The sequence below is a fragment of the Myiozetetes cayanensis genome, unplaced genomic scaffold (assembly GCF_022539395.1).
Source record: "Myiozetetes cayanensis isolate MyiCay16 unplaced genomic scaffold, myiCay2020 scf20-37, whole genome shotgun sequence".
Lineage (NCBI taxonomy): Eukaryota > Metazoa > Chordata > Aves > Passeriformes > Tyrannidae > Myiozetetes > Myiozetetes cayanensis.
In genome coordinates, this window is record NW_026087412.1 from 1711677 (window position 1) to 1724177 (window position 12501).

The window sequence follows — 12501 nt, forward strand, 5'->3', positions numbered from 1 at the left end:
CTCAGAGAGGCTGAGCTTGGATTTGGGGAGGTGGGGGGGTCAATCTGGAGTTACAGTCAGAAAGAGAAATCTGGGAAATGGAAGAGGAAAAAAAAATAAAGAAAAATTTTGTTTACAGGAAGCAAAGCAAGGGGAGGGAGCGCCAAGTCACAAACCCCAGCTGGAAAAGACGCACTTGGGTTTCCCTAAATTCCCCCCTGTGCTCCTCAGGACCTTTGTGTGTGACACACCCTGGGTAGGGAGGGATCAACCCTGGAAAGGGCTCTCCAGGATAAGGGGGAGAAGCAAACCCCTTCCCAAGGGATCCCATCCCAGCTCCTGGGGTTCCACCAGCCCTGCAGCAGTTTAAGGGCATCACACGAGGAAGATGCCAAGGACACTGCACAGAGCAGATGAGTACATAAAAACACATTTATATTCTCAATATTGATATTAGATTATTGCACAGCACACACATTAAAGGATCTCATTCCTGGGGCAAACCTGAGGCTCGGGCTCGTGGAGCGGAGCCCGCGGGGCACGGACCCATCTGGACACAGACCCCGCAGTCCTCCCGACCCCAGCACCTGCAGCAGCCAGGGGGAGATTGGCAGCTCTAAATCTGAATTTCCTTGCTTTGGGCACTTTTAAATTAAAGTGGTAATGTGCTTTAAATCCCGTTTCCCTGCTTTTTCACTCCACTCTTCAATCCCTTCCTCCAGAAACTAATCAAGATGTCTCAGACTCACTCACAGCCTCTGCTCCAGCCACTTTCCCTGGTAACTTATTCCATATGGCTGTGATCCTTTGCAGGACAGCTCCACCTTAATTCCCTATTTACTCCCAGTTTCCCAACGTGCTGTTACACTCCCAGTGCTCAAACCTCCCCCACATCCTCCTTCCATCCCCACTAGTGATAATTCTTCTCAGTTACCCAGAGAAGCTGTGGCTGCCCCATCCCTGGAAATCTGAGGTCAGTCACCTCAGCACCACAATCCCTAAAACCACATCCCCAAGTGCCACATCCAGGCACCCCTCGGACACTTCCAGACACGGTGACTCCACCACACTCCCTGGGCAACTTTTTCCCAATGCCTGACCATTCTGCCAGTGAAAAGCTTTTTCTAATCTCTGCTCTGAACCCCCTGGTGTGACTTGAGGCCTTTTCCTCTCGTCCTTTCTCAGGGGAGGTGTCACAAGTCCAGGCACGCACCTTTGCTCCCCCACCCCGCGATCCCGGTGGGAAAACCAACACTTTGCACCTTACAAGCTGCAAGAAACCTGAGTCACAGGGATCATCACAAGCAGAGCGATGGAGACATCGAGGCACTGAGCTCTTCTGAGCGAATCAGCCCCACAAATGTCTGTTTGCATCACTTATTTCCCAACAAGCGCTCGCTCACACAAAGAGCCGCTGTTCCGTCGCCTCTGCGCGGCTCCCAGGAAGCATCCGGCTTTACATCCCGCGCTAATGGATTGTTGGGAACATCAAACATATAGATTGAATCACCTCATTACGCCTCTTAAGAAGTCAGCAATATTTGAGCTCAGCCCAGCACTTGCTGCCAATCAAACCCCGGCGGCAGCTCCTCGGCTCCCACGACGCACAGCCTGGATTACTCCGCTTCCCATCGCTCCACCTCCCCTAAGCGAGCCCAGCCAGCCCCAGGGAAGACATGGACAATGAAGCAAGATCTGGATGTGATTTTCTAGGGGGAAGATTAGCCAGGAAACAGCAAAACTCCCCTATCACAGAATGGTTTGGGTCAGAAGAGACCTTAAAGATCATCTCGTTCCAACCCTTCCTCCAACACCTTCCTCTAGACCAGGTTTGCTCAGTGCAAAGCCTCTGGCTGCTGGAGCTCCACGTGGAAAAAGAGCCCAAATAGGATACAATGAATGGAGAAAAGACTGACAAGTGAAATCAGCCCCACGATACAAGAACCAACCACAAAAATAGGAGGAGAACGTGGAGTCTTCACTGGGAGCCACCACATTACAGAAGAGAGACCTCCCTGCTCACCTGAGGTGTATTTCAAACGTGGCACTGCTCACCTAACAGCCAGCACAAGGTGAGAAAACACAGCTGACCTGAGGGAAAACAGGGGGGAAATCTGGTGATTGTGTCATTCGTTAAGGAAATTGGGTGCCTTTCCCTACACTCCATGTCATTGACAATCAGTTCGTTCTATAATCAGTATCACAACTGAGAAACCCAGAACCATTTAGGTTGGAAAAGTTCTCCAAGACTGAAGCCAATCTTTGATTCATCACCACCCTGTCACCCACTGAGTGCCACATCCAGGCCTTTCTTGAAGCATTTCAGAAGCTGAGAAGCACCAAGCCCACAGGATCCAGCCTCCATCCATAGAGGATGAAGGGCCTATGCTGACTTTTGGGAAGATTCCATCAGTGACAAATGCCCCAAAATAATACATTCACCATCAGATTCCTGAAAAAAACACCTGACCAAAACAACCACCCAATCATCCCTCCTACAGTGAGGATCCTTAAAGTTCTGGGATATTTTGAAGGGTCCAAGCAGATGGAGATGTCAGGATAATGCCCCTGCCACACCTTTATTGCAACAGAGATGGGGCAGTTCCTGATGGATTCTCTTACAAGCTGCTTGGGAATTTCCACTGGCACTGGGCCAGTAAGGCAGTGATTGTTCTATTTGACACCTCAGTAAAGCACATACAAAGGAAAAGTAACTCTGGGTAAAGCTGTTGCTTCCTGGGAATTACCCACTGATTCCTCACAATCTTATGAGAAAGCCGCAATGCCCAAGGCTCCACTTTCCTTCCTCTGCAAGGGCCAACCACAGGGGCAGCACCAACACATCAACACAGACACTCCTGCTCTATTTTACCCTTAAAGAAACCCCTAAGAGCGAGTGCCAAGCATTCTGTGAAGCATTTCCCGCCACACGTTCCTCCTCCACCAGGAAAAATCCCTAACCCATGACATTCTGATGGACCCAGGGCAGGTTTCCTGCCAGGTTAGACCTCCCCTCTTCTGCTGCCACCTGGAAGAAGCAAAGCCCCCCGTGCCACTCACCGCTCCGAGCATGATCCTGAAGATCAGCCAGCGGAAGCCCCAGATGACGATGCTGGAAGGAGGAGTGTGCCGGGGAAGGCGGGACAAGGTCCAGAGAGGGCACAGGAATATCCCCAGGAATCCCGTTTCCAGGAGCTGCGACTCCCATCCTGCGGTGCCGGCGCGTGAGAAAGGAAAGAGAGAAGAGTTGTAAGTTATCCTCTGGTTAATTTTAAACACTGAAGAAGTTAAAAAAAAAACCCACTTTCGATGCTTTTTAAGTTTAATTTGGGAGGAATCAGCGTACCAGCTGTCCTAATGCATCACACACAGTGGGGGGTTCAGGTGTTTGAAGCTACAGAGTGAATGACATGCATTGGGTTGTGTTGTTCTACAAGTACATGCTCCACAAAAATGGGTATTTTATGAGTGTGAAGAGAGAGAAAAATTATTAACTTCCACAAAGCAAAGACAAACATGATTTAAGTGCCCTGAGCAGGGCCACTGATTCCTCCAGTCAAGGAGCCAACAGTCCTTCTGACTGTGCTGGATTTGTGCCGAAACGGGGCACTTTTATCTCAAAAGATGTTGATTAAGATCTCATTAAGTCTTATGTATCACCAACATATTAAGTGCAATTGGAATTTTTTATCAGGAAGAAAAATCGTAATGGTAACAGTCCAAACTGTCCACTGGGCCAGTCTGACCCACTGCTGGATTTTACACATGGCTGGGTTTAACAAAACTACCCTGGTTTGAAGCAGCAGAGCTGAGATCAAAGCAGAGCCCTGGGATCACACCACGAATCTGCTCCCTGTGATTCCGGATGCTTTGGAGAAGCCAGACTTTCCCTAATTCATGCAAATCTGCATTTTGCATTTTCTTGTTCCAGCCCAGAGTATAAATATTGAAATGAGTCCTCTGGAAGAGGCAGAACACACAGCTCTGTTGTGACAGGTGAAGTCCAACCTCCACCACGTTTTGAATTAAGAAGGTATTGCTGCCAAAACCAAATTCCTCCTGCTCTGTCCCACCTCCAATTATTCTTATCCTCAAATAATAATTTCTGTGCAACATAATTATACTTTAAAACCATTGAAAAAGCACCTTGGTGAGGACAGTTCTTGAAAATTCAGTAACATTGTTGGAGCCACTTGTTGGACACATTTAAGACATGTTCCCACCTACACGTCCACACAAATTAAACCAGGCACTGTCCTTGGCTCTCGTGTTCCTTCCCAAGGGTTCTCCAGGCACTTTCCAAGTTTGATCCACAACCCCTCCCTTCACCCAGCCCAAACAGGCAGGAAACATTCCAAACCCATCCACTCCTTCCAGCTCCAGCCGGAGCCACCTGATCCCCCACCAGAAGAGTTTTCAAAGCCATGATTTCATGTTGTCACACAAGCAAAACTACCTTGAATTTGCTTTAAAATATTTTCAGTAGCAGTGAGGAAACCTCCTTTTTTTTTTTTTACCTTAATGCACACAAAGTCCCTTAAATAAAAATGGATTTTTCCCCCTTCATATTATTATACATCACACAGCTATTAAAAACTCCCAATTCTCCCTCCATACATCCTGTGGTTTCCAGCAAACCCACCCCAACTGCCTAAATTAGCGCTTCAGGGAGGAGAAGTGAAGAATACTGTGCTAAAAGCAGCTGCACCAGGAAAGCACCAGCTAATTCCAAATGTGAGAGGTTAATTGTGCCCAAAGAGCGGCTCTGGGGCCGACTGGCACCAAAAGGGGTCGTCCATCTCCCTCATCCCTGCCTGCACAAGAATCCCACTGTTAGCCACGTTTTCATATGTTAATCGCTGGGTTGCCCTGCAGATCCATAGGATGGATGCTGGAGCAGGATCCCCACAGCCCCTGCATCCCTCCCCTGGGAGAGCAGCCTCTCAGCTCTCACAGCAGCGCTTTTGCTCGCTTCCCAAAAGTGATTTTACCCCAAACCCCGGTGCCCAGGCTGGAGGTGCCTGTGAGTGTGGAGGGAAGGGGCACAGGAGGATCTCGAGGTGCTGCCCAGAGCCACTCCCGGGGGTCAGGAGGGCTGTGGGAGGATGCTCCTGGCACACACATCCCGAGCCTTCCCGGGATGCACTCCCGGCACACACATCCCGAGCCTTCCCGGGATGCACTCCTGGCACACACATCCCGAGCCTTCCCGGGATGCACTCCTGGCACACACATCCCGAGCCTTCCCGGGATGCACTCCCGGCACACACATCCCGGGATGTGCTGGCTGCCCAGAGCAGGGCCCAGACCCTGCACCTGTGCCCCTTGTCCCAAAGGGACAACTCGGAATCCTGGCACCGGCCCCGCCCGGCTGCGAGACCAGCGGCACAACCCGCCCGGGCCGTGCCAGGAAGGGCGAGCGGAGCTGCCAGCTGTGGGCAGGGAATGCTGCAGACCCCGCTGCTGACAGGGGCCAGCTCAGCCCACACCCAGCGGGGTTAACTGCGAGTGCAGCCAAGGACAAACCACGGCTCACGGGGCTGAGCCTAAACCTGCTCGAACCCTGCCCGTCCAGCTGCACCCCTGACCTGCAGAGCAGAGCCCACCAAGCCCCTGCTGAACCCCAAGGCTGGGAGAGGCTCTGATTTATGACCAGCCCTTCCCGAGGGATGGAGTGTCTGCAGCTGGCAGTGGGGTGGTGCGGATCAGCTTTCCGCTCCCAACACTCACAGAGCCTGCACTCAGCTCCTCTCCGGCCTCCATCCATCTTCCTTCCACCCCAATAAGCTCCTCACCTTGCATCTTGCCCAGCACCAGCTCTCCTGCTCTTACCCCCCTGTCAAAGCTCCTCCCCTTGCCCAGTTAGCATGGACTCATCCTGACCACAACCTGTCATTCCTAGAAAATCTTTAAAGGCTGGAAAAGATCCCTAAGATCACTGAGACCATTCCTCTTTCAGGCTTCATCTTGAGCAAACAAAGGGCTTGAGCTGGGCACTGCTCCATCAGCAGTGGAAATGCTTGTGATGGTGGGATATCTGAGATGCTCCCCATGACACGGTTTCTACTGAAATTACAGCTAAATCAGGAGGATTTCCGAGCACGTGAACATGTTCAACACCACAAGTGCATCCACAGCTCCAGGTACAAGGGGGGGGCTCTGCCTCATCTCACATTGGGGCTTGATTGTAAATTGATATTGGAACCAGGATTACAAGATCCATCACCAGAAACCTCCTGTTTCCAGCTGCTGACTCACAAGCAGTTGTTCACATCTGCCCTCACCAGCCTCAGACCCCAAACCCCTCACAACCTTAGACAGCTCCCAGGCCATAACTGTGTCTCTGCTCAAGTTGGAGCTTTGCCACCTTAGAAAACCACCACAAAGGCCAAACACACCATGACACCTGCAGGGAATCAACCCAGGTCACCACACCTGGGCAGGGAAGAGCTGAGGAACAAGTGGATCTTTGCTGACCCACACTTTTCATTACTGAGAGTGGTTTTCTCCTTAATCTTACCTTCCTCTTACTGTCAGGCAGGCAGCACTGATGAAGGTGATGAAGTGGAAGGTGTCCCTACCCACGGCAGGGGGCTGAAACAAGATGAGCTTTGAGGTCCCTTCCAACTCAAACCATTCCAGGATTCCACGATGAGATGGATTTGCTGATGTGGCAGTGCCAGGGAAAGGAGCACAACACAACCACATCCTCCACCACCACCACGGACCAAACCCTCCTCCAAGCAATTCCCACCCTGGGCATTTTCTAGGACTGCACTGGCACAGTAAAAACATGGACATGCAGGAAATCATCTCCATGACCTGGGGGGACTCAGAGGGGAAATCGTGATAGAATCACGGAATCACAGCCTGGTTTGGGTTGGAAGGGACCTTAAAGCTCATCCCATTCCACCCCCTGCCATGGGCAGGGACACCTTCCACTATTCCCAGGTTGCTCCAAGCCCCATCCAACCTGGCCTTGGACACTTCCAGGGATCCAGGGGCAGTCACAGTTTCCTGTGTGAAGCCAAGGCTGTTTATCCCCTACAGCCACACTGCCCAATCCCAGAATTTTTGGGCTGGAACCCATTTGGGTAAACAGCAGCAGGGCAGTTCCCATCCTCAAGGCACCAACCAACACATCCTCATTTCCTGGGCTCCATCCCGGGGCTCCCGCTGATCCTGCTGGGAACGAAAGGGTCACGTTGTTGACCCACCTGCTCCTGTTTTCCTCACTTGGATCTCGTCAAGTTTCAGCAGCTGCAGAGCGGCACAAAGCGCCCCATTGTTATCCCTGCGCAGCCGGAGAGGGAGCCACGGGCTGGGCTTTTTTTTTTTTGGGGGGGGGGGGGAATAAAAATGGAAAAAAAATAAACTGCCAATGGTGGCTGCACTTGCCCCACACGTGTTGGGAATGTTTGGGACATGCTCCGAACCCGATGCGGCAAAATCCACGGCTTGGCGTCTTCTGGAGGTCTCCGCTGGGGCAGGGGAGGAGGAAAACAAGGAGGATGTGCCAGAGGGAAGGAAGGAAGGAGAAACAACACAGTAAAAGGATTTTTCCATCTTCCTTTCAGGGTTTTCAAATGTTTTCCTTCTTTAAAATGATAAAATCCCTTATGAAATGCAGGGTTTGTCACATGGAGTGACCTCTGGAGTCAAAACCCCTGTGCTGCTGGACAGAGGAGCTGCAGGAGCCAGGACCACACGGCCCCACCACCTCCCTCAGCAGAGACTCCACACCTTGGAAGGTCTGATGTGCTGCAGGAACCTTTGCTGGGGCTTAACATGTTAAAAAAGCTTAAAAAAAAAATTGGCATGAACAGTCTCCAAATGAAGTCCAAGGCAGCCCCATTATGGCTCCCTATAGAGGGTATTACTTCTAATGGAGCACAGATTAAACAGCATTATATCATTATATCATGAATTTCATCTTTATTGCTTCCCATCAAATCAATTTCCCATCAAAACAGCCAAGTTTTGATGTCCATGGCCACGGAGGGAAGTCAGCTCAGCTCCTTCCTCCCAGTCTGTTGACATGGACAATCAGGGAGAGAAGGAATGAGGCAGAGAAGGGCTGAAAGCCTCCAGAAGAAGACAAAAAACAGGTCCAAAGTTTCTTACTTTCAATTAATCTATTTTTCTAAAAAAAAAAAAAAGAAAAAAAATCATCTGGCCAAAAAAACAAATCAACCCTCATACCTGGCTACGGTAAGAAAGCTCCCAGAAGTTATTTTTATCAATTCCCCTTCCTAAAACACGGGGTAAGGCGAGGCAGCAAACTGCTCCTCTTTGAATACAAACATCTACAGGTCAGATTTCCAGAAAGCACGTTTGCATGGCACACACAAAAGCTTCTCCAGCGTGGATACACGGATTTTCCAGCTCCCAGCGCAGCTGTCTCCCTATGGATATTGTGTGTCAGACACCCTGGCAGCCAAGCAGAGGGAGACATCCAATCCAGACTGACTTACCCTGGAATTAGACCTGCTCCCCAGCCTCTCCTCCCTCCCTGAAACTCAGCATGGCAGGATTTCAGCCCTGGGGTTAAAACACCTGGTGAAAACAGTCTGGGCAGTGCTGATGACCATGGAATGGTCTGAGAAAGGGCTGGAGCTGGGTCAGGGAGAGTTAGGCTGGATTTTTGGAGAAGGTTCTTCCCCCAGAGGGTGGTTGGCACTGAACAGGCTCCCCAGGGCAGTGGGCACAGCCCCAAGGCTGCCAGAGCTGCAGGAGGGTTTGGCTCTGAGGGACAGGGTGGGATGTTTGGGGTGTCTGTGCAGGGCCAGGGGTTGGACTGGATGGTCCTCGTGTGTCCCTCCCAGCTCAGGATATTCTGTGACTCTGCAAATACTCAATCACCCCCTCACCCTCCTTCCCCTGCCCTCCATGCTCAGTTCCCACCCACAGAAACACAGATCAAGTCAGAAAAAAGCTCAAAACAGAACAGTCCTACCAATACAGAGATATATCAATATAGATATAAGCAATACTTCTTTCAATAATTACATATTGCCTCGAAAGAGAACAGCCAGGTCAAACTCAGTCTTCCAGGAAGATAATTAGGAAAGATAAATCTCAACTGGGAAGGATAAATCTCACAAGAACCCATCCCTCAATTCACGGAAGATCAATGTTTCTGCTTCTTCCTTGCTTTTTTAAAAACACAAAATACGCTGCAAATCATCACCACTTCGGTGTTGTAACTCATCAGAACTTATCATTCCCAGCAACAACTCCCTCCAAGGAAAGCCAAGCTCCTGACTGTGCCTACAAGAGCTGCACTGCTCTGTAGTTCTTTGCCAACACAAGTTAAAATCACAGAAACACAGAAGATCCTGCTCCAGGTAACCACAAACACCTTTTTTTTATCTCCAGTGTGAAACACTGGCCACACTAAAACCCAGGGCAAAGTTACCACCACTTCCCACTGGGTTTGGCTCTCCCATGTCCCGCTGGACAGGATTTCTGGTGGTTCCTAAGGGAAAGGCCAAGTCTCTCCACAGTCACACAGACTTTAAATGTGAAACCCTTGTTAATAATGTCCAAGAGCAGTTCTGAATCTCCTCCACCCACAAAGCAGAGCACATGGGCAAGAAGACAACATCGAAATATGCTTCACATTTCCCAGCCAGCAGAAAACTTCTCCATGGTGTTGGGAGATTTGGGAAAATGTTATCGATAACTTTTGTTCTTTAAAGTATAAACTACGCAGAATTAAAAAAAAAAAAATTAAAAAAATATAAAAATTTCGCATGAAAACTTTTAAAAGCTTCCAAGTGCTCTCCAGGGTAGTCATTAGAAACTACTTAGGTAACAGGAGGGTGATAACAGTGAGTTAATGCAGTGTTAAATTAGCCCTCCTTCCATGCAGAACTTTAAGTGACAGAGGAATCAGTTGGGAGGATTTTTATTTTATTTTTTAAATAATGAAGTTAATGGATTTCCTGTTTTTAGCTCTGTGGGCGGCTGTCATTTTGAGGGATCTGTACATACTGTATTTAATTACTCCACCTTAAAGGAATGAAAATAAGTTCATCCCTGTTCCCCTGAACTCAGGGGCACCGGCACCTCTCCAGCTTGGCCATCAAGGTGTGGAGAACATGCAGTGGTGCTGGTCAGGGAGGGTGGGATGGCTCTGGAGATGGTAACACAGCAGCTCACTCTGCACTCCTGGTGCACAGAGAGGCTGTGCCTGCCCCTGGATCCCTGGAAGTGTCCAAGGCCAGGTTGGACAGGGTTTGGAGCACCCTGGGCTGGTGGAAGGTGTCCCTGCCCATGGCAGGGGGTGACACTGGATGAGCTTTAAGGTCCCTCCCAACCCAAACCATTCCAGGATTCCCAATGTCAGAAGCCATCCCTTAAAATCCTCACAGGCCAAAGGACCTGTGCCTCAAATCTCAGTGAGTTGAAGGCAACAAGCACCAGGAATGTTCCCAGCTCAGAGAGGGCAGTGTCTTCCCAGGGTTCCAGATCATTGGGAGCAGGGTCAATGATGTCCCTCAGTGAACTCAGACACAGATGAGCAGGGTTGAGGCTGATCACAGAATCCCAGGATCACTGAGGTTGGAAAAGACGTCCCAGCCCATGGATCCCCCCTGTGCCCCATCCCCACCTTGTCCCCAGCCCAGAGCACTGAGTGCCACAGCCAGGCCTGCCTTGGACACCTCCAGGGCTGGGCACTCCAAACCTCCCTGGGCAGCCCCTGCCAGTGCCTGACCACCCTTTCCATGGAGAAATTCCTGCAGATGTCCAACCTGAAAAAAGCTGAGCATCCTGCAATGATCCCCAGACCACGAATCACACAGAGACCTTCATACTAGGATGGGACTGGCTGTGAAATGAGATGGCAGAGCTGACACAGAATGCAGTGAAAGGCCAAGGGGTGCCACCACAGCCAGGTGATCTGATGACACGTCGCCTCAGGGCACAGCATCGACTTCCCACTCAATCCACAGCAATTCCCACCTTTTCAAGCAACCTGCTGAACACATTCCATCTGCTCCTTCTGGCCAGGCTCCCTGCAGCACTGTGCCATGTGCCTGAGGAGCTAAACTGCTAAGAACAGGTGCCTGTTGGGTGTTAAATCTTTCTTCAGGCTGCTCTGGCAGCTTAAGAAACCATCAGCAGCTGTTCCCAGGGCTCCCCAGCTCCCCCAGCCCGCTCCCCTCGCCACCTCCAACCCCTCACTCCCCACTTGTGCACTTCAAATTAAAACCAACACCATGAAGGCACCTGGCAAAGCTGCTGTGCCAGCAGACAGCGAGCAAGCCCCCAAATAAAAAGCAGATTAGACAAGTTTTTCCTGCCGTGCCGTGTGGGATCCACCATTGCCCCAGAGAGACTGAACTTCAGCCCCGTGCCAGCACACGTTTCAACATCAGTGTTTGCAGGAGATGACAAACACAGAGCAGGGGAGGCTTCCCTGAGGTTTCATCAAGGTTTGAACTGAATCCCTAATTTTTTTTCCTGAGTAGGGTGCTTTTCAAGTACAGTTTGTGTATGGAACAAGGAAAAAAAAAAAGCATGCTAGAATTATTAAACCTAAAGGCAGAAATCCCCATCCAACAGCCCAAGAGACACAGGATCACAGGAACAACCCCAAAGTGTAGTCTCAAAGGTGATATGTGAGAATTATAGAACCATGGAATTGTTAAAGTTGGAAGAGATCTCTTGGATCATCAAGTCCAGCACCACCATGTTCACCACTAAACCACGTCATCAAGTGCCCCATCCGTGTTCTTTTTTGAACACTTGCAGGGATGGTGACCCCACCACTGCCCTGCCAGGACTTGACAACCCCTTCCATGAAGAAATTTTTCCTAAAAGGTTATGACCACCTTTCAGGTTGAACATGAAAGGCTGTCCCGGTGCAGGAGAAGAAATACAGGTCCTGGTAGTAAAAGGATGTCCCAGAGGAGGAGAGCACGACTGAACAGTTGTGCTTATGCAGGGAACAGGGCACTCTGGTGTCTGGTGGGCTGAACTTGTCAGTGCAGGAGGAATTTCTTCCTGGAAAAGGTGGTCAGGCACTGGCAGGGGCTGCCCAGGGAGGTTTGGAGTCCCCAGCCCTGGAGGTACCCAAGGAAGGCCTGAATGTGGCACTCAGTGCTCTGGGCTGGGGGACAGGGTGGGGATGGAGCACAGGGTGGGCTCCATGATCTGGGAGGTCTTTTCCAACCTCAGTGATTCTGGGATTCCATCTTTTACACTAAAAACCTTAAAAAAAACCTCAACAAACCCTCAAGCAGCCAAGAAAAAAAAAAAAAAAAAACAGATACCATTAACACAAGCAGGACAAAACCACTACAGCACCCATAATTTGATTTCTCTGATTCCAGGAGGGGATTTGCTCTGCCCAGAGCGACAATTTTTTGTCAGCTCCACCGAATTCAGCTCCATCCCTCACAGAACTGCAGCAAAGCCCTGGTGATGTCAGTCTGATGGGATCCAGGGCTGCTTTAATCCACGCCCTCTTTCAGCACGATGAGCTCAGAGGGGACCGAACTGAGTAACGGGACC

General features: G+C 50.3%; 1 protein-coding gene across 4 annotated transcripts in view; it reads right to left on the reverse strand.

Moving 5' to 3' along the window:
* The window catches only part of LMF1 (lipase maturation factor 1), a 146286-nt gene that overhangs the window by 91308 nt on the left and 42477 nt on the right, over window positions 1–12501 (reverse strand). For all 4 annotated transcript variants that reach the window (XM_050317903.1, XM_050317901.1, XM_050317904.1 and 1 more), the window contains exon 3: window positions 3040–3188. In XM_050317903.1, coding sequence (XP_050173860.1) covers window positions 3040–3051 — 12 coding nt within the window. In that variant the 5' untranslated portion in view covers window positions 3052–3188. The remainder of the gene's footprint in view (window positions 1–3039; window positions 3189–12501) is intronic.